The sequence below is a fragment of the Microcebus murinus genome, chromosome 5 (genome assembly GCF_040939455.1).
Source record: "Microcebus murinus isolate Inina chromosome 5, M.murinus_Inina_mat1.0, whole genome shotgun sequence".
In the NCBI taxonomy this organism is placed as follows: domain Eukaryota; kingdom Metazoa; phylum Chordata; class Mammalia; order Primates; family Cheirogaleidae; genus Microcebus; species Microcebus murinus.
The window spans coordinates 81,075,222-81,097,949 of NC_134108.1; the positions used below are offsets into that span (position 1 = coordinate 81,075,222).

The following is a 22,728-nucleotide window of genomic DNA, read 5'->3' on the forward strand; positions in this document are numbered from 1 at the left end:
TCTGTGGACATCAGTCAGCTTCCTTCCCCTACCACAGCTGTGTTTGCTCAGTGGAACCACTAACACGGTAGCCATGGTGGCAAGAATGGAAACCTATGAACTTTTAACCATAGTCTTTTCCCTGCTGTTGACCAGTTGGCTAGTACCAGTACTCAACTGCATGACCAACTTAATTCCGTGATATAGTATTAGGTAGCCTGGGTGGCAGGTGTGATTACAATGAAATTGCTATCATGAAGGAGGTAGCAATTTTTTCTTACAGGAATAGACAATTATTCTGGGTTTGGATTGCTTTTCCTGATTTACACTTCTTTTGTACACTTGATCTGTGGACTTATTGAATACATTATACTCCATACAGCATCTCATGCATTGCTTACCAATGTATGTATTGCTTACCAACTCCTTTTCCTGTGAAGATGTAAAGCAGGGGACTGATAGCTGGATTCACCCATCTTATCTTGTATCCCATCATCCAGAAGCAACTGGTTTTATGGAATGATGGACAGCCTTATTGAAGGTTTTTGTGGAACCAGGTGAGAAAATATACTTTGGGATGCAATCCTAAAGGATTTGTCAGATGCTCATTTATAAATGTCTTAACAGTATTCAGTGATATCTCTTCTGTTGACAGACTAACACGTCCAAAGAGTAGAAAAGGGATTGACACCTCACTATTACATCTGACATACTATTATTGTAAAATATATTTTGCTTTCCACTGTGGGAGAGAAGAGACAATCTGCCATGGGCTCTGAGCATCCCTGTATATTATTGCCAAGTGTGCCAGACTGCAAGTATTACCCATCTCCTGATACTGAGCATTTCTGTAGCTAGTCATATAGGAACCTAAGTAGGTCAAGGGAATTACAGCTTTACTACCATTTAACTGCTGTCCTCTGCCCCTGGGAGAAAGAGACTGGTTTGATTGCTGCTTGCTCAAAAATGGCTTGATCCTGGTTTCTTTCCCTGTAATGCAAGCTGCCATATGTACAGGTGTCACCTGACCCTCTGCTTCACACCAGGAATTTGGACTCCAGGAACTGATGCAAGTATGCTGACACTCTGGCTACTCTGCTGTAATAAAGCCGTTTGTCTTTTACTCAGGAGTATCCTGTCAGCATCCACAAAACTGTAGCAGGTTAGCCTGTTAGCTTGCAAGTAGGATAAAATCTCAGACCCTTCACTACTCTTGCCATCCATCTCAGTGATTCCAGATTGTGTTAGTGTAATTTTTGCATCCAGAGGGAAAGTGCTTCCTTGAGAGGATACAACAATGCTTTCTCTAAATTGGAAGGTGGAATTGCCACCTGATCATTTTTTCCTCATTCCTCTAGAGTAGAAAAAGGGGTGATGGTGCTAGTTGGAATGATTGGGCCTGATGACAATGGGGGAAAAGGTGGAGTTTGACTAGAACTCAGGGGATTTCCTAGAATACCTCCTTCACAATACCATGTTTTTGTATTTTATTTTTACATTGAATTGTAAAAAGTAAGCAAACACTATTACAGCCATATATCGGCAAGATCATTCACATCTCAGATCTTTGGGACACCTGCTAGACAAAGAAATCTGATAAGCTGATTCGTGTTGGTGGAACACAAAGGAAGTAGAAATAGGTGGCGGTGAGAACTCATAACCATCTAGACATGACCAGTGATAGAACTGAGTATTGTATTTACCATAGATGTCCTTTATAAGAGAATTCTGGGACATAAAACATGCTGCTGCCTTTACACTATCCTGGAAATTCTGATTCAGTTGATCTGTAATGGGGCCTTGAAATTTGTATTTTGAACAAACAGCCCAGGTGATTCTCACCAAGGACACTTGCAAAGCATTGCTCTATTTCCTTTCTCACTGGCTCATGCATATTATATAATTTCGTTTTTTCCCTATCTTACACTATTATTTTGTATAGGGGTGGTGGTTAGGTCACAATTTTGTCTGTGAGCTGCAAACTATTGAGACAAGACCATTGCAGAACCAGAGAACCATGAGACGTCACACTGAGATGCTAGACTTGAAGCTGGATGAGGGATAGTCAGGAGGAAGCATTTTAAATGTGTAAATATGGGGAGAATGGTGGCTTGCAGATGGTGGAAAGACAAAGAATGGACTATGGTAGACCTTTGATATGTTCTTGTATTTGAAGCTGTCATCAAACCCATTTCATATGTTTGGTGAATCTTGGTAGAAGAAATGGTCTCATTTTCTACCGTGGAAGGTGACAGATTTGCTGCCTTTGATGCCCGACAGCTCAAGGACTGGCCAAGACTTAAACTTGGTCAGTTGGACATTCCACTCGACTTTGAATCTGGAGTTATGCAAATAAATATTTGAAATCCAGTTTTCAGGGACATCCCTGCCAGCAGAATACATAGTCTTCCAGCTCTTCTTGAGATCATCAGAACTTGGCTATGATTTTGGTTATCTAGTTTGCTTTGGTTTCTGTTTTCCAAACCTGGTTCCATTCTTCCATTAAATTCTTTTTCTGCTTAAGTTAATCATAATTTTTTGTTGTTGTTTGCAACCAAAACCCTTATTGGTATACTTTAGTGAGATTCATTCTCTAATAGTCAATTAGACTATTTCAGGTAATCATTTCCCCTCTCCCTCAGATCCACAATCAATCTCTCACAATCTGAATTTGGAGGTGAACAGCATATGATAGTTTCCCTGATAAATCAAAGAAGTTAAAATTTGTTAGCTTTTAAACCACAGAAGTACTTTGAAAATTCCATTAAAATAACCAACAAGCAATCAACCACCTATGATCACAAGAACAATTTACTCTTAAATACTACGTATGTGAGTAAGAATGATAAACCTGGAAGTTATCCAAACTTAGAAGATACATTATATTCAAACTCAGGACCAAGATGTATGTGAACATGAAAAATGTATGTGGCAGAAATATGTAGTGGATATGCATATATTTACATTCTCCCAGTTATAATGCATTTGGTCAGTTTATGGAATTTTTGAGTATTTTTTAAAAAAGTAAAAAATTATCAAGAGCAATCAAAATTCTTTTAACTTAATATATATGAAAGATATAAATTATAAAAATACTTTTACGAAGGCTAAAACGGTTAATTTATATAGTATATTGAGTTACAAATAAAAATATATACCTCTAGTATTCTGAGAATAAGCAAAGGATTACAAGTGTTTTAGCTCTTCCTCCAGATAGTCATTTGTTCATTTATTAACACCAGGGGCAATAATACAACGCTAAAAATAAACATGCATCAATTATACAATATATACTTACAAAAAACCTGTCCATCACAATTGGTGAATGCAAACAGAACTTCTATCCACCCTTAGTGCATTATTTTCGCAAGTAAAACAGAAAAGGAAAATAGTGAATTTAATGCTATTCAGCACCTTTTTAGTAAAGTCAAAAGACTCAGCATCTCCATATATCAAAAACATTTGCATCCGTATCATTAGACATGTAAATTTAATTATTTTGTTGCATTTTAAATATGAATTATTTTATTTACATTACTTTTTAGTTCAAAAATTTTTAACAATATTTAAAAATTATTTAAATTCATAAAAGTATTTCATAAATTTTAACATTTAATTATTATGTACATATAAGGAAGTCCATGAAAAAAGTTAAAGAAATGTAGTCACAAAGTTTAAGCAACATTACCAATTTAGCAAGATTCCAACCAAATCAAGGCAGAGGGCATTCGAACATTCAAAAATCTTTATATGCTGCTAACGTGAACATGAAAATTTCCAGTAATAAAAGTCAATATGAGAAATAATGTTGAAATCACCAGTAGAAAATATATTTTAATAGGCATGACATATGTTTAATAGCAACAGTAATGATTTTATAGAAAACTTTTATAACATTGTCATATATGAACTGCCTGGTTTGATAATATGATAAAGGTATATTTCAGGACTAAAGAAGTTGATTTCAAAAAATATACTGTAGCAGCCATAATTTTATTTCCAGTTAAAACACAGTAAAATGTTAAAAGTAAAATTTATAATTAACTAAATAATACCCCAATACTAGAAAATTTAAAATTCCATGCTATTCTAGCAATAATGGCCTTTAATATAATGTAGTCTGATGTAAAGATTGTGGAAAGCCAATAATAACCAATCAGACATACATATGGGCTTAAAGTTTCACTGAAATAATTAGGTAGCAAAATATATGAAAAAGTAATAGAAAAGTAAAAAGATAAAATTAAAAAAATATTGCACAGCCACATTACCTAGAAAGTAAAGTTGATGTTTAAAAAGCTCTAAATATGGATGATATAAATCATCTTCCATATAAAAGGTATAAATATTTCTTAGAACTTATCAGCATCTACATTTTAATATAATACATTATTTGAATCACTGTTGAATGAGGTAATTGTCCAGTCTCTAATAATGCTTTCATCCTATTGGAAATACTTGAGGGCAGCAACCAGAAAGAATTTCTCTAAAAATATTTCCGAATCAAGAACAGCTATATGTGCAGCTCTCCCAATGAGTGAATCGGCTGTATTGGGCAATGCATTGATGACATTGTATCGAATCAAATTACAGTCCTTGCTTTGCAGAACTGGGCGAAGCAAGTTGTGGATCATTTCTGAATAGATCTGTCCTATGGAACAAATGAAAAAAAAAAAAGAAAATTAGTTCATATAAGTAACTGAAAAACAATTATATATCAAGTTTTATATAATTTATAAAATTTTGTTACATTATTTCTATAGAAAGCAGAAAAATGTCTTTTAAAAGGTTTTATTTTTCTTCAGCTATCATTTTTAGAATGTTTATATTAATAGAAAATATGAGTAATCACATTATTTATGCAGCAAAGTGAAAATAAATTTATTATACATTATTCTAGGCAATTTAATATTTTTAACTCAAAGCAACATATATAACAAAGCAAATAGTTTTCTTCAATGTTTAGTTATTTATAAAAATAAGCTCGCCATGGTAAGACATTTTGATAAGGCAAAATTATAAACTTTAGTCTACAGCAAGTACTTGAAAAACGTTTTTACAGCAGTCAACATTTCCAAATTATTTTAAGAAAGAATAGCAACTTCCTGTAGTCAGAAGAACAATGTGAGCTTGGCTCAAAGAACAAACAAGATCTTTTTTTTTTAGTCTGAAGGTTTATTTAATATTTGGTTCTACTTCTAATTCAAAGTTGTCTTCCTCTTTACCTCTTTTTGGTTAATTCTTACAATGGATTTATTGAGCTCATGCTAAGCATAAAAGGTAAAGATTAGCATACACATAAATGGACAAACTGCCTTACAAAGGGCATAATATTGTTTATAATGCTTATACACTACTATATCACTAATAGATAAATACTAACATGTCCATGGAACCTATGCGTTTTAGAGAGGTAGATACTGTATTTCAGAGGAGAGGTGTAGGATGCAGCCCTGAGGAATGACAAGAAGGAAACAGTATACAGAAGGCACAATCGGAGAAAGAGGAGAGAGGTGTTTAAGAGAAAGATTGATATCACATAAATTCATTAAAAAAACTTTTTACTCCCACCTCTCCTCTTAGTTTTCATTGTGAGTCAAGTTGGATTTCTGGTTCCATGCTATTTAAAAAATACGTTTACATAAAAAGTCCAGGCCGGGCGCGGTGGCTCACGCCTGTAATCCTAGCTCTCTGGGAGGCCGAGGCGGGCGGATTGCTCAAGGTCAGGAGTTCAAAACCAGCCTGAGCAAGAGCGAGACCCCGTCTCTACTATAAATAGAAAGAAATTAATTGGCCAACTGATATGTATATAAAAAATTAGCCGGGCATGGTGGCGCATGCCTGTAGTCCCAGCTACTTGGGAGGCTGAGGCAGAAGGATCGCTCGAGCCCAGGAGTGTGAGGTTGCTGTGAGCTAGGCTGACGCCACGGCACTCACTCTAGCCTGGACAACAAAGCGAGACTCTGTCTCAAAAAAAAAAAAAAAAAAAGTCCAAATGTGTCTTCATGAGATGTTCCCTGTCCCCAGGGGCACAGAATCTCACTGTTAAAACAAAGGATGTTTATCTAGTTTTAGCTACCCATCTGAAGGTTAAACCTCTTCTGAATTTTTCCCTTCAGTGGAGTCTAGCCTTTGCTAGAACAGAAGTTAAAAAAAGGTTATTCCAGTGTCACAAATGTACAATGAACATCTGTTAAATAAATGGAATACCTACTATGTGCCAAGCACCATGCTAGGCACTGAAAATACAAATATGCTTAAGAGAATTCCTGCCTTAAGGAGCTGTTCATTGTCACGATGTAGAAAAACCAAAGGATCAAGAGATTAAAACTCAGTCTCATTTCAAAAAAGGAGCCAACGCATTATTGAGAGGTAGGAGAACCAAGTTCTTGCCCTAAGCCTGCAATTAACTGACAGTGACTTTGGATCAAGCCATTTAGTAACTCTGGGCCTCAGTTACAAAATGAGTACACAGCACTTAAGTATCCTTTTCAGGCCCCAAATAGCTATGATTTAAATTTCTTTTGTCATCCATAAATGACAAAAGAATAAACAAATAAAATGTTTATCGCTCACTCTCAGTAAACAGGGGCAAGTTCTTGCTGCCGTCTTTGCTTAAAAATGAGATATGGCAAAACATGCAGCATGACCATTACCACAATCACCAATCCCAATAATCCAGAGGAAGTCAAAGAATGAATTACTTATGATGCAGCAAAATGGAGAAGCATTTGTAATTAGATAAAAGAACTACTTCATTGGTAAAGGCAGCTTATGTGGCAGTAGAGAAAGGCAGAAAAATGGGAGGATAGCTGTTAATATCACCGGGTGGAAAAGGAAGAAAAAGGAAAGAGAATGGTAAGAGAAGAGAGAAAGTGATCACAAGAAAAATTTGAGAAAAATTTCTTTAATAGATATAACTCTTTCACATACTTTTAACTTATTTAATTACCTGACTGTTTGTCCTTTAAAGCAGTTTTACACATTTCAATACGGGCAGAGTGATAAGGAACATAGCGATCCTGTAGAGATCCCACCAGCACAACATTTTTGAAATAATGAAGCCCTGTGAATAGAAAATAATGAATTATAATGTAATAGTTAACTAGATTGAAAACAACTTATTAGCATAATATAAATGACCAGAAAATATTTACTTCCTCAGCAGTACTAAGTTTATAACTTCTTAAATATCTTATGAATCCTTTCTCCAAATTTCTAAATATTCTCTACAAAAACCCAGCTTCACTCTATGTAGTCTTTATGCAGATATGAGAAATATGTATTTGCACTGAGTGAGAGCAAGGACTGCTGCTTGGTGGTATGGAGGTAAGGGAGAAAATAAATATTAATGTTCTATAGGAAGAACATTCTTACCTTCTGGAGAGTATTCATCAATATTTAGAAATATTTCCAATGAAACAAAATTACACTCATCCATAAAAACAAAACAACCATATGAAATCATTTAAGGCTGACTTTAAGTTTTCATTTATGATACCTAATATTATTCATATTTTCTCCTTATTTGAGTATGATGTCAGGAGGACATATGGTTTTATTTTTCAGTGATAATTACAGGTTTTGTGATCCATCCACATATTTTTATCAGGTTCCTGATTTTATTTTTCAGTAAGCCAGGTGAATTTAGGAGTTAGGAGCTTGAGATATTTTTGTTAATTAACTCACTGAAGTACTGAAACCATGTTCTTCATGTCTTTAGCACTGATAATGTTCTAATTTTACTATTTGGTTCAGACTAGAAAATAAAAAAAAATTATGTGAATATTAAATAAGATACAAATCAGTAGGGTGTGTAGTGCATGAAATTTTGTCCTGGTATGTTCCAGAGTAAAATTTTGATACTTTATGCCCACTGAAATTCAGATTCTTAGAGATAGGCCAATTGTGGAAACTACTGTGGATCCTGAATGTAGGAGGCCTCTGTAGACATTCACTTTCTCCCCTGGAACTCAAATATCCTGATCTTGAGGAGAGTATGGACCCATACACAGCCAGGTGAGACTGTATGATACCATTTATGCCAAAAATAAGGCCATCCTTCCTTTTTCCTATTGAGACAAAACCACTTTTTTGGGGTGACAATTTAAATGTATACAATCATAGGCAAATAAATGAATAATCAAATGTCTACAAGATAAATTAATCAATTGCACATACATATTTAAAATAATATTTTATAAAAATATTTTTTAAATGATTTTTTTTCCCATCTCACATTTCATGAAACAAATTCATTCCACTTTTGGCATCATTTGACACAAATGTCTTCATCATCATTAGCCCTACTTTGGGAATCATTTATATGTCCTATAGTACAGGTCTTCAAATTAGTGGTGTACATTTACCCTGGGATAATCTAACACTCTCTGTGGTGTAGATAGGCATGTATAGCTTTAAGAAAATTGATTTCTGGATCCTAAACTCCATATGAGTTCATTCTAAAAATGACTTGCCCTTCTCCCACTTTACAAGAGAAAGATATTTCTCCATCTATTTCAGATCTTATTAAGGTGTATGGCCGTAGTGTATAAAAGTCTCTGGTGGAACCAAGCAAAATATGAAGTTTAACTTTTTCTGACAAAAATTGAGTTTGATTTGGCCGATTGTTTGACAATGAGAAATGGCCTTGCGAATTGGATTTTACAGCACAGATTTCCCATAAATTGAATGAACTAAATCTCTAACTCCAATAAAATGAGTTAAAACTTTATATTTTTATGAAAATATAATTAAAGCATAGATGTACTACTCATTATACCAGAAAATAAATCCTTTGCAACTATTTAAACTTACAGAAAATTTTTTTAGGTATCATCCTAAAATTATACACTTTAAAAATTCTTTTAAGGGATAAACAAGCAACAAATGTGAAAACCACTGTCCCACAGTTCATCATATTCACCTATATTTAAGATGTTTTAGACATCATATTTTTTTAATTTCGAATATGACACCATTACTAAATTTTATCCTAAGATGCATGAAACCAGTCATAGAACATAAGCACAACTCGCTTTTTCATATACCTAAAATGTATATATTTGTGTTCTCCATAAAGGGCTACTGTATCATACAACTCCAGAACTGCCATTCATATCACATTCTACATAAATAACACTCCTTGGAGCTGTGCATTGCCCAGCCTATGGCAGCCTTGCTTAACAATATTCATTGTTGTATTATATTTTCCTAAATGACTATTTTTCCTCAAATTGCCAGCACCTTCTATCCCCTTTTCACTTTTAGTTTATGGTCTTGCTTCCTATTTCATTGAGAATAAAGAAAAATCAAATGAGAATTTCCACATACTCCCACCTTAACACATACCAAAACCTATTTCACTTGTACCTTCATGTTCTACCTTTGCTCTTGTTCCTACTGATGAATGGCCCATTCTTCCACCTGAGGCCAGCCCTTTCATGTGTATACTCAGTCTCAACCTTTTCTATTTAAGGACATGACTCTAGTAGTTGTTTCCTTTTACTCTTTCATCATCAATTTCCTCTTTTGTATTGATGATTCTTGCTACTATACAAAACATGATAATATTTTCCATCTTAAAAAAAATCAATCAACTTGTCCCTGATATTCCCTTATATTCCTCTGCAATCACTAACCCATTTCTTGGCATTCTTTATAGAAAAATTCTTCAAGAGTTCTCTACGTATCTGCTTTCTATTTCTTTCCTCCTATTCTCTACTGAACCTACTTTAAGAAGTCTTTCTTCTCATTATTCTGTGAAATTGTTCTTTCAAAATCACCAATGACCTAGACATTGCTAAAATCAATTGCTTACTTCTCAGGTTTCATTTGAGAATTTTATTGTCAGGTAGCCTGAATTTACATCCAAAATACAATATAGTATGTCTTTTTCAAGAAGTCAAAAATAAAGTAACTGAGACATTACCTTGTATTATTGATTTTATAAGCAATTTGAATATAAGGCAGCTCCTTTTATGATAGATAATTTTGGGAGAGAAAAAAACTTATTTTTAGGCACATATGACACTTTCTCTTTAGATAACTCATCTATCTCTCTGTTTTCAATTATTGTTTTTATATCTGATTTCCAAATCTGAATTTCTGGCCTGCTTCTCTTGCCAAATAACTTGATGTGACTTTTTGTCACTTTAACATTCACTATTCCTAACATTACATTCTATTTTCAAAATTGTGCTATCTGACTTATTTATTCTATAAGTCTATTATTATTTTAGTAAAATAAGAAACACTGGTCACTTTTAATGTCTAATTCCCTCATATTTAATAAGTTTTCAAGGTTTTGCTTGCTCCATCTGTGTAATGTTACATTCTCTTCTTACTAGTACTGTAATTCTCTACTTTCTTGTCTCACTAATTCTAAATTTCTTTCCTGAAAATTTTATTTTATATGCTGCTCTCAAATCAAGTTTCAATTTTTTAGAAGAATTTTAATCTATTTTAATTGCTTCCTTTTTGTAAAAAAAGGATTTCATTATAACCTTCAGACTTTCATATCCATTATAAAATTTAAGTTATACAATACTTCTGGAAGTGATCAAAAAGTGACCATACCTTTGATTTGTCTTAGCTAATGTATTAAATTAAGTTTTTAAACTATAAAGTGTATGTCTTTCCTCAAAAATGATCAATATTGGCCTCCAAATATTTTTTAAACTATAAAATGTATGGTTTTCCTCAAAAACAATGAATATTTGGCTCCCAGTCAATTTAGGTAAGTAGTCTGTAACTTCAAAATCTGGGCCTAACTTTTGGTGGTAACCAGGGGCTTACCCAAGTTAAGAGACAGTCTCACAGACTGAACTATTCAGGGTTAGAACCTCTATCCCTGAGAAACTACTGTATTTTAGTGCAGCGTGGAGACTCAAGTTAATGACTATAAACAAATCAACAGGTTAAAGGAGAGTTTCCTATGGTGTGCAATTATGGGTGGATCCAGAAATTGATCCTCTTAGCATTCTCAGATGACTGGGTAGGACGGAAGTCCCCACACTAGTCCCTTTTACAAGGGAGCAACTTGGGTGGTTCATTGGTTTACCTCACAATAGCCAACCCTACTGTGCTTTAAAAATATAATTATCTGCTACTAATGTCCTGATGTGAAAAAGGTTGGGAAAGACTGTGTTAAACTATTTTTAGTGATCTGTATTTAAGGGAAGAACTATGTAAAATAACTTACTAATTTTTCTCTAATAACAAAAAATAAAAATATATTGGTGTTTACTGTCAGACACACAGTAGGCTCTCAAATACATGCTGACTAGCCACTTAATAGGTTAGATTTTTAGTAATTCTGTAAGTGGCTCCTAAAATGCCTGTTTTTCAAGGGTTCTGGATAGGTGATATACAACTGTGCCTACCCACTCCCCTCTTTTTATTTTTAGAATTGAAGCACTTTTATTGGTTGGTTTTCCTTACTTTAAAAAATAGTCTTTAAGGATTCCTCCTTTACCACCTCTCCTCTTACCTGTCTCCTCATTCATCAAGGACACAGCCAACAGTTGTATACAGGCATACCTTGTATTATTGTGCTTCATTTTATGGTATTTTTTACAAGGGTTTTTTCAAAGGGTTTCTTATCATAAGCAGAAATCAGACTTTCATATGTATTTGGATTATTTATATAAAATGCATGAGTATAAATATTTCACTGTTATTTGTTATTTCTGAAAATTCATAGCAACATATCATTTTACCAGATAATAGTATTGTTTTCACTCAGAAGACTGTATACTTAGAATGTTTACATTTTTCAAATTCCATCTTTATATAGGCATATCTTTTATTTTTGGTTGGCTATCATAAAGAAAGGCATACTTCATTTCATTGTGTTTTACTTTATTGTACTTCACATATATTACTTTTTTTTAAAACAAAAGTTTGTGGCAACCTGCTTCAAGAAAGTCTATTGGTGCATTTTTCCAACAGCATATATTCATTTTGTGTCTACCTTCATGCTTTGGTAATTCCTGAAATACTTCAAACTTTTTTCATTATTATTATATCTGTTATTATGATTTGTGACTAGCAATCTTTGATGGTCCTATAGTAATTGTTTTGGGGTGCCACGGTGAACCTCACCTATGTTAGATGACAAACTTAATTCATAAATGTTGTGTGTGTTCTGACTATTCTACCAACCAGCCATTCCCCATTTCTCTCCCTCTCCTCAGGCCTCTCTATTCCCTGAGACACAAAGTGGCCTCTCAGTGTTAACTGAAAGGAAAGGTCGCAAGTCTCTCACTTTAAATCAAAAGCTAGAAGTGATTAAGCCTAGTGAGGAAGGAATGTTGAAAGCTACGATAGGCCAAATGAAAGCTACATCTCTTGCCCCAAAGAGTTAGTCAAGTTGTGAAAACAAAGGAAAAGTTCTTGAACAAAATTACAAGTGCTACTCCAGTGAACACATGAATGATAAGAAAGTGAACCAGCATTATTGTTGGTATGGAGAAGCTGTAGTGGTCTGGATAGAAGCTCAGGCCAGCCACAATATTTCCTTAAACTAAAGTCTAATCCAGAGCAAGGCTTCAACTCTCTTCAATTTTGTGAGGGCTGAGAGAGGTGAGGAAGCTGCAGAAGAAAAGTTTGAAGCTAGCAGAGGTTGGTTCATGAGGTTTAAAGAAAGAAGCTGTCTCCATAACTTATAAGTGGGAAGTAAAGCAGCAAGTGCTGATGTAGAAGCTGCAGCAAGTTATCCAGAAGATCTAGCTAAGATCACTGCCTCAGTAAACAACAGATTTCTCATCAAGACAAAACAGCCTTCTACTGGAAGATACCATCTAGGACTTTCCTAGCTAGAAAGAAGTCAAGGCCTGGCTTCAAAGCTTCAAAGGACAGACTGATTCTCTTATTGGGGGCTAATGCAGCTGGTGATTTGAAGGTGAAGCTAATATTCATTTATTATTCTGAAAATCCTAGGACCCTTAAGAATTATGCTAAATTTACTCTGCCTGTGCTGTGTAATTACAATAAAGCGGGGATATTAATAGTACATCTACTTACAGCATGACTTACTGAATATTTAAAGCCCACTGTCAAGACCTACAGCTCAGAAAAAAAAAATTCCTTTTAAAATATTGTTGTTCACTGACAATGCACCTAGTCACCCAAGAACTCTGATGGAGAGGTATAAGGAGATTAATGTTGTTTTCTTTTTTTTCTTGAGACAGAGTCTTGCTTTGTTGCCCAGGCTAGAGTGAGTGCATGGCGCCAGCCTAGCTCACAGCAACCTCAAACTCGTGGGCTCAAGCAATCCTGTTGCCTCAGCCTCCCAAGTAGCTGGAACTACAGGCATGGGCCACTGTGCCCGGCTAATTTTTTCTATATATATTAGTTGGCCAATTAATTTCTTTCTATTTATAGTAGAGACGAGGTCTCGCTCTTGCTCAGGCTGGTTTTGAACTCCTGACCTTGAGCAATCCGCCCGCCTTGGCCTCCCAGAGTGCTAGGATTACAGGCATGAGCCACTGTACCCCACCTTAATGTTGTTTTCATGCCTGCTAACACAACATCCATTCTGCAGCCCATTGATCAAGGAGTAATTTTGAGTTTCAGGTCTTTTTATTTAAGAAATACTTCATACAGCTATAGCTGCCATAGGTAGTAATTCCTCTGATGGATGTGGATCAAAATAAATTGAAAACCTTCTGGAAAGGATTTACCATTCCAGATGGCATTAAGAACATTTGTGACTCATAGGAGGAGGCCAGAATATCAACACGAATAGAAGTTTGGAAGAAACTGATTGCAATGCTCTTGAATGACTTTGAAGGGTTCAAGACAAGTAATTGCAGCTGTGGTGGAAACAGACAACTAGAAGTGGAGCCTGAAGACATTGACTGAATTACTGCAATCTTACAATAAACCTTGAAGGATGAGGAATTGCCTCTTACGGATGAACAAAAAAAGTGGGTTCTTGAGATATTATAAGTTGGTGAAGATGGTATGAACATTGTTGAAATGACAACCAAGGATTTAAAATATTATATAAACTTAGCTGATAAAGCAGTGGCAGGGTTGGAGAAGATTGACTCCAATTTTAAAAGAAATTCTGCTGTGGATAAAATGCTATCAAACAGCATCGCTCTACACAGAAATCTTTTGTGAAAGGAAGAGTCAATTGATACGGCAAACCTCATTGTTGTCTTACTTTAAGAAACTGCCACAGCCTCCCCAACCTTCAGCAACCACCACCATGATCAGTCTGTAACCATCAATGCTGACACAACTCTCCACCAGCGAAACAATTATGACATGCTGAAGGCTCGGATGATTACTACCAGTTTTAAGGTAATAATGTATTTTTAATTAAGGTATGCACATTGTTTAGACATATTATTATTGCACACTTAGTAGATTACCATACAGTGTAAACATAACTTTTATATGCACTGGGAAACCAAGAAATTCATGTGACTCACTTTATTGCAGTGGTTTAGAACCCACCTTGCAATGTCTCCAAGGTATGTCTGTATATCACTGCAAACTCTTTTCTTGGCACACACAAGACCTTTTATTTTTAATTTTTAAGATATAATTGGGATTACAGTATTTTTATATATACTATTTTGTGTCTTGGTTTTTTCACTTAATATTTTGGGGAAATCTTTTTATGTTTGTACAAATATATGTACCTCATTCTTTTAACAACTACATGGAATTTCTGTGATTAAATTTAATGTATCTCTTATTTCCCTATTGAGTGACATTTAGGTCCATTCCATTTCAGAGGAGAGGGGAAATAAAAAAAAAGCAAAAGAAAACACTGCAATGAACAGCCTTTACTTAAACTCTTTGATATTTTGGTAGGAAAAATTCTTAAAGTGGAATTGCTGACTGCATTCCTTAAATTCTGATAAACATACTATTTAAAAAGATCATATATTTCTCCTTCTACCATTAGAGTATATGAAGGTTTCTTATTGCTCACATGCCCACCAATACTGGATATCATCTTTTTAATTTTACCAATCTAACAGGCAAAAATGATTAAGTTATTGTTCATATGTATATTTCCCTGATTACAAATAGAATTGAAAAAGCTTCTATGTTTACTGGCCTTCTGTACCTTTCTGGTAACTGCCTCTTATCTTTCATCTATTTTTTTTCTGTTTGGTTGTTATGAGTATACATTATGCCACTCAGGCATAAATGACATTATATGCCAACTCCAAATGTATGCTCTATGAATTATGTATTTGCCAGAGTTTATGATCACTGTAACTTCTTCATAAGCTCTCCACTGATCAAGATTTTAAAAAGCTTTATTTCTATATTTATAAGAATAGGCATTGTACTTTTTCCAAATAAGATTAAATGCTTTGCAAAATAGCTCTCTGCAGGATTTTGATGTATTTCTCTAGAGAAACGACGACACTCAGATTGAGATTACTTCAGAGTGAGCTCCTTGAAGGAAGTGTCTATGGCTCCTCACACTGAGGCAGCTCAATAGAATTATACAGTCAATAATGATTAGTCAGAGGATTTCTAAGATACCCTTTTACTCTCAGATTCCATGATGATGAAACAAATAAAATAAAAAATTCTGATAATGATACAAATACACTATGTCATATTTTTTTTTCTTTTTTGAGACTGAGTCTCACTCTGTTGCCTGGGCTAGAGTGTCATGGCGTCAGCCTAGCTCACAGCAACCTCAAACTCCTGGGCTCAAGCAATCCTTCTGCCTCAGCCTCCCAAGTAGCTGGAACTACAGGCATGCGCCACCATGCCCAGCTAAGTTTTTCTATATATTTTTAGTTGGCCAATTAATTTCTTTCTATTTTTAGTAGAGACAGGGTCTTGCTCTTGCTCAGGCTGGTTTTGAACTCCTGACCTTGAGTGATCCTTACACCTCGGCCTCCCAGAGTGCTAGGATTACAGGTGTGAGCCACTGTGCCCGGCCACTATGTCAGATTTTTAAGCATGATTCCTAAGACAGTACTATTTTATTTATTTTATTATTTTATTTTATTTTATTTTTGAGATAGAGTATTGCTCTGTTGCCTGGGCTAGAGTGCTATGGCATCCGTCAGCCTAGCTCACAGCAACTTCAAACTCCTGGGTTCAAGTGAGCCTTGTGCCTTATCCTCCTGAGTAGCTGGGACTATAGGCGTAGGCCACCACGCCCAGCTAATTGTTTTTTTCTGTTTTAGTTGCCTGGCTAATTTCTTTCATTTTTACTAGGGGGGAGGGCGGTCTTGCTCTTGCTGAGGCTGGTCTGGAACTCCTGACCTTAAGTGATCCTCCTGCCTCGGCCTACCTGAGTGCTAGGATTACAGGCATGAGCCACCATGCTTGGCCTAGTACTGTACTTTTAAAATGCATTTTAAACTTAGTAATCAGGTTTTAAAAACAGTTTTTCAACAAAAATGTATTAATACTAATATTGTGCTTTTGCATAGAAGGTTTGTCAAGAACCACGTTAGTTGTTATATTAGTCAAGAACCAAATTAGTTAAATAGACTATGGCCCTTTTTGAATCTGTTGGTTTCAATTCCTTGTCTAGCAGTGTTAGCTACAGATGGCAGAAACTCAAAGTGAAGCACGGCAGGCCCCAGAGTCACAATGCTGGTAGGAATTGCCACAGTACTTCATCTGACTTGAATTTCAGTTAACAAGAATGTCTGAAGTCTTTATTTTAGAAACATTCTATTCTATGTCCATCTTTGCATCCACCTTAATTCCACGTGCTAAGAGACAACCTAGTTAACTAACTTATGAGTTAATATTTCACTGAGCCCCTGAAGTGGCTAATTATTTGTTGACTTTAACTTCGGAAAGTGACAAGATTCCATTTATGGAATGAGATGGTTTAACTAGAAAAATTTCTAAGTATTTTACTTTACAGGATTACCAAGAAAAAGATTAAAGTAAATCTTAAATATTTCTCTGGACTACATAATAATATGATTTTTGTATGAACACCTTAACAGCAACTTTCATCTTCATAATCTTAGTCTTCTTGATACTTTTGGCTATTCATTTGTTCTGAAAATTCTAATGAGTTTTCATGCAATTCATATTCAGTCATTTTATGTTTACTCTCCAGAACTGACTAAAGCAGTGGTTCTAAACTGGTGATTTTGTGGCTCAAGGAACATTAAGCAGTGCCTGAAGATACTTTTAGTTGTCACAGCTGGGGGTAGAAGGGTGTGAGTGCTACTGGCATCTGGTGGGTAGAGGCCAGAGATGCTACTAAGCATCCTACAATGCACATGACAACCTTTGAAAACAAAGAATTATCCAGCACAGAATGTCAATAGTGCTGAGGTTGAGAAAACCCCGTGCTTTTTAAATTGATATATTCTAAACAATATTAAACTATTCATACTTATGGTCATTTATTTTAAGTACATTTGAAAGAATTTGCTTCCTAAAATAATGTTAGCTGATGCTGATTCTTTTCTACGCTTTCAAAAACGAAATACAAATATTATTTACAAATCAAAAGTGATACCTATTATTAAACCCTTCTGTAATCTTCTGGAAAAAAAGATTATCTTGTGACATAGTGGCATAGCAGGAGACTTCTTTAATCATTATATTAAATACTTTTGTCAACTCAATAGCTGGTGAAGTGATTTTAAAAGGTGTTTTTAGGAAGATCTTAAAATCTTGAGGATATTGTGGATTTGAGATGACAGCAGTGATAAAGCTGGTGCACACAATTACCAACCATGGTGATATGTGTTTATACATTTCCCTTTCTGACCAATGTCTTTATGAATATGGTTTGTCTCCTCATAACTGTTATACCCGTGTGATGACTGTCGTTTGTATACCTGAGTGTTTATACTTGCAAAAACATGCATGTTATTATTTTCTATTTTATTGTGTAAAGCAGCTTATAAAGTGTTCTATTGTGTTTTTATAAGTTTCTTGAATAAATCCCCTTTTAAAAATGTAAAAAAAAAATAAGGATATTGTATTTTTGAAATTCTAACTATGAATAGATTCTTATTTGGCAATATTGGAATATCCCTCACTATGGAATGCCAGAGTGTCCATGATCCTTTCTCTGCTCTAGTAATGAATTCTGGCCTATTTCAACATTGGTGTCACCTAATCCATATATCATACATTTTACTTTCCACACTGCTCTAGCTCCTTAGTCTTCCTTTTTTCTCTCGCTATTCAAATGCTGTGATGCTACTATACCATGTGTAAATTATTTACACATTCTATCAGCAATTTGTAGAATAGCATAGGTTTTTGTGGTCATAAGTTGCTGTCAAAACTTAATTAATGTTTATAATTGCAATGTCTTAATAAAAAAACTTCCTTTTAAAAGAAGACAACTTTACACTTAATATATGACTTTTATAAAAAAAATAGCGTATTTCTCAATTGCTTTAGAAATCACAAATTATTTTAGGCTTTTAAAATGCTTTATTTTACAAAAATGAATAGCTTTCGATTAAGGAAAGCTATTAACTAATGATATGTTGCAGACAAAAAGACTTTTAAAAGAAAGATTTGCAGGGGAGGCTTTGCTTAAATAAAAAAGAGAAAAGGGCAAAAAGCTGGATTTTGATTTAGATGAGCAATTTTAGGCTTTTTACAAAAAAAAAAAAAAATGAGAAATTGGCCATTCAGAAGAAACTGAATCAGACCAGGGATTCCCGGACTTGTAGCTTTAGCATAATAAAATATAAAAGAAAAATGATCACTTTTTATTGTTTTAAAACACTTAGGATAGCATACTGGTTAAGTGTTCTTTTCCCTTGTTCTATATTTTCCTGTTTCATTTACTTATGTTTTTGATATGAACCTGTATTATTTCTATTTTGTGAATAAACTAATTATATATGTGTGTGTGTGTGTGTGTGTGTGTATGTATAGCAACTTTCTGGGAATTGACTACTCATTTCTCACAATTCACTAGAAGATCCCCCCACAAAGGAAAAAATAAATAGTTCAAGAGAGACTTGCTTCAAGACCTATAACAAAATAATTTTAAAATCAATTGATGAATATTTATTGGTATTTAAAAGTGCTCTTAGAAGTAGCTTCTTAAGTTTTTGAAAATACACATCATTGGCTTAATGTGACATGGTCTGAACCATGCACGATCATTTACTAGCTTTATGACCTCAGGAAAATCACTCAACCTCTCTGGGCTTCAGTGTCCTCATCTACAAAATGAGGGCAATGATGTTCCTACCCCAGAAGGTTAAATAAACTAATATGTGTAATGTGCTTAAATGGTATCTAGGATATGGTAAGTGCTACATGTGTGTTAGCTATTATTCTTTTTCCAATAGTTTAGTGGTAACCAATGCATTAGTTGTGGTTAGAAAACAGTACTCTTTAATGTCATTTTTTGATATGGATATTAATTTAATTCAGATGTATACTAATAAACTCCTATTTGAGTACAAACAGAAATCTTAAAACATAAAAACAATTTTAATAAGTCATTAGAATAATTTTATAACAAATAATAGTGATATTTAGTTGAGCTGTCTCTTAAGAGTTCTGTTAAAAAAATTCCTAAAATAGATATCTAAAAAACAGATATCTATTATTAATGTGAAAGTCAATTTCTGTAATCTATAATACTATTTTAGTTCTAGGTACTATTTTAGTTCAGGCACTTCTTAACTTAAGGCTATTTTTACCATCTAATGTTTATCAAGTTATTTTCTCTATAGAATGCTAATTACTTTACATGCATTATCTTATTTCATCCTTTTAATAATCTTGTGGATACTATTATTCTAATTTTTATCAGTAAGGAAACTGAGTTTATTTAAATTAAGTAATCTAGTGTTTGAAATACAGCTAATATCTATGTGACATTAGAATTTGGCTCTCAACCAGTTTTAGGCTAGTATAATTAGAAAGGGACATCAAGTATTATAAAGCAAATAATAAATTAATAATTTAAAAGGAAAAATCTTAGGTAATCCTTGAGAAATAACACAAGCACAAAAGATATACTCACTCCTATTAATAATTATAAATTTAGTTATACAAATATCTGTTCAGATGTGGAAGGCCACGGATTATAGAATACATATTGTAAAATTTTACAGTTATACTTTCTTTACTGTTTTGATATCCTTATGTTGTCAATATTACTACTGCTAATTAAATTTTACTTTGTATAATACAGTATAAATACACACGGAACATTTCTGTTCAGTTGTGCCTTTCACATCTGTCAGTAGCAACAGTATAAACTTCCACAGCTCCACACAATGGTTCTAGCAGTGTCAATAAGTTTTTTTACTTGGGAAATATATGCTATATGTAATTTTGTAGGAATATCTTGTAATTTTACAACCAAGTACATATTTCTGTACTATAAGGAACTTATCGTTGTGACTTTGGATCCTTACAAACAAAATCCTAAAACCCAACCTATAAAAGAACTTCTCTTTCACTGATTCTAATATAATAGATAATACATGTAATAACCACTTCCATATCTTTCTCATATTAAGAACATTTAGGGTAGGATCCTGAAAAAGCTAAAACAGGACTCAAAAGAAGTGCTATTTTCAATAACTAAGTCTACCCAGTGTTCATATGAAATGTTTCAAGAGTAGGATGGAGGACACGGGTGATGAGAATGAGGATAAAAACAGATTTAAAAGGCTAGGGCTTAAGTTTACAAGTTTAAATAGACTTGGAACTACCAGTCACTGAATATATAGGTTAGACTGACATCTTACTATATAATATTTGAACTGTTTTTGGATACTGAAAATAATAGTTAAAAGATCACTCATCGATTCATTTACTGATTCAATAGGTGGATACCAAACACCTACTGGGAAGAACTATAATAAATACTGCTGTAAGTGGAAATGGGAAAGAGTTATCATGACAGATTCTGCTTAAAAAAGGGAGGTTAAGACATAAAAATAACTGAAGTGAGATCAACTATAATGAGTACAGTAAAAGACGTTCATATATAATGCTATGAGAATTCAAAGATAATATTAACAATCTTGGGACATGGGAGGAAAAGAAGTAGGCTCAAAGATGACCCTAAGTTGTTTCAAACAAGTAATTTAAGGTGAGGCAAAGTCATAAAACATAACCAAAATGTTTGTACCCTTATAATATCCTAAAAAAATAGAGTACCATTAAAAAAAGGACAAAAGAAGACAGTATGTTCAGTTTTAGACATATTTAGTTTGATAAGTAAGTTGAGATGTCTAGTAGGCAAATGAGGATTGGAATTCATTAATTAGGTCAGTCCTGCAGACATAAGATTTGGGATATAAAGGTATATATGGAGTACTCTTGGTAGAGGTGCATTAAGTCAGATAGGACAGCAAGAAAAGCTTTCAACAACATATGATGTTAGAGTTTAACTTTAGAAGACGAAGAGAATTAGTTCTAAAACGATGGGTAAACAGGAGGAGGAATGAGGGGGTAGAAAAAGCATGGGTGGATCCAAAGAGGCATAGAACATTCATGGCATGACTACAGCAAAGGTTGTATGCTGTGGGAAGAGTAGGATACAAAGAAAGTAAGAGAATCAGGAACCAGATTATGGAGGGTTTGATACCCATATTCCATGGAATCTGAACTTCATCTTAATCACTACAAATAGCATGAAAGTATGGTCTGGTTTAATTTTCAGAAGATCATTTCATATAATGAGGAGGTGAGATTGGAATAAAGGGGGTATACAGGAGGCAAGTTAATCAGTTCGAAGGCTATAGCAATAATCTAAGTAAAAGTGATGAAGGCTGAACTAAGGCAGTGGCAAAGAAGAGGAAGAGAAACAACCATCTATCAACTACTAAGAAGGCTGAATGTTTTAGGACTTGGTAAGTCAGTAGAATATAGGAGTATGTAAGTAAGAAAGAGTAGTGTAGAAAAACTTTTAAGTTTCTGGCTGGGTAGATAGATGGTCATGCCATTCCTGCAGATGTGGAATCCAGAGAAGTAAATCTGAGGGGAAAGATGTGGTGTTTGAAAACACTGCATTTGAGGTAACTGTGAGACATGTAAGTGAAGATACTCAGTAGGCAGCTGGACATACAGGTCTAGAGCACAGCACAGAGGACAAGCTAGGGATATATATTTGCGTTACCAATGGCAAAGATGGATAAGGAGTAATGCAGACAAAGAAGAATGTATAGAATAAGAAGAGCAAAAGATAGAGGCTGTATTTAAGGGGTAAGGAAAGAAAAGGAGCCCAATAGTAAGAACAGAAAAGCCAAAATAGAAGAAAACCAGGAGAGGTTGATGCTACAGAAATAGAGGGAGGAAAGTATTTCAAGGAAAAGTTTTTGATAGTTTTAAACGTCCTATGGGTCAAATAAAAGAAAGAAAAGAGATCACTGGATTTGGCAAGCTTCAGTGGAGTGGTGAGGACAGAAATCAGATTGTAATAAATTGAAGAGTGAAAAAAAGATGAGGAAGTATTTGAGCAAGAGAGGTATTTATTATTATTATAACTAAAGATGAAAGAAATAACTTTATATGTTAAAGGATTAGCAAAGGGAGAGACTTTAAAGATAATGAAAAGGAATGGGTTCCAAGACAGAAAGGGGGAACTGTTTTTTTTTTTTGGTTTTTTTTTTTTAAGACAGAGTCTCACTGTGTTGCCCCAGCTAGAGTGCTGTGGTGTCAGCCTAGCTCACAGCAACCTCAAACTCCTGGGCTCAAGCAATCCTCCTGCCTCAGCCTCCCGAGTAGCTGGGACTACAGGCATACGCCACCATGCCTGGTTAAGTTTTTCTATATATTTTTAGTTGG

The 22,728-nt window shown here is 34.3% G+C and overlaps 1 protein-coding gene across 9 annotated transcripts in view; it reads right to left on the bottom strand.

Moving 5' to 3' along the window:
* Nucleotides 1-3,174: 3,174 nt before the first annotated feature.
* The window catches only part of FAM135A (family with sequence similarity 135 member A), a 107,920-nt gene continuing 88,366 nt past the window's right edge, over nt 3,175-22,728 (bottom strand). For all 9 annotated transcript variants that reach the window (XM_076003243.1, XM_012787105.2, XM_076003242.1 and 6 more), the window contains 2 exons: nt 6,932-7,045; nt 3,175-4,630 (listed from right to left, as the gene is read on the bottom strand). In XM_076003243.1, coding sequence (XP_075859358.1) covers nt 4,425-4,630; nt 6,932-7,045 — 320 coding nt within the window. In that variant the 3' untranslated portion in view covers nt 3,175-4,424. The remainder of the gene's footprint in view (nt 4,631-6,931; nt 7,046-22,728) is intronic.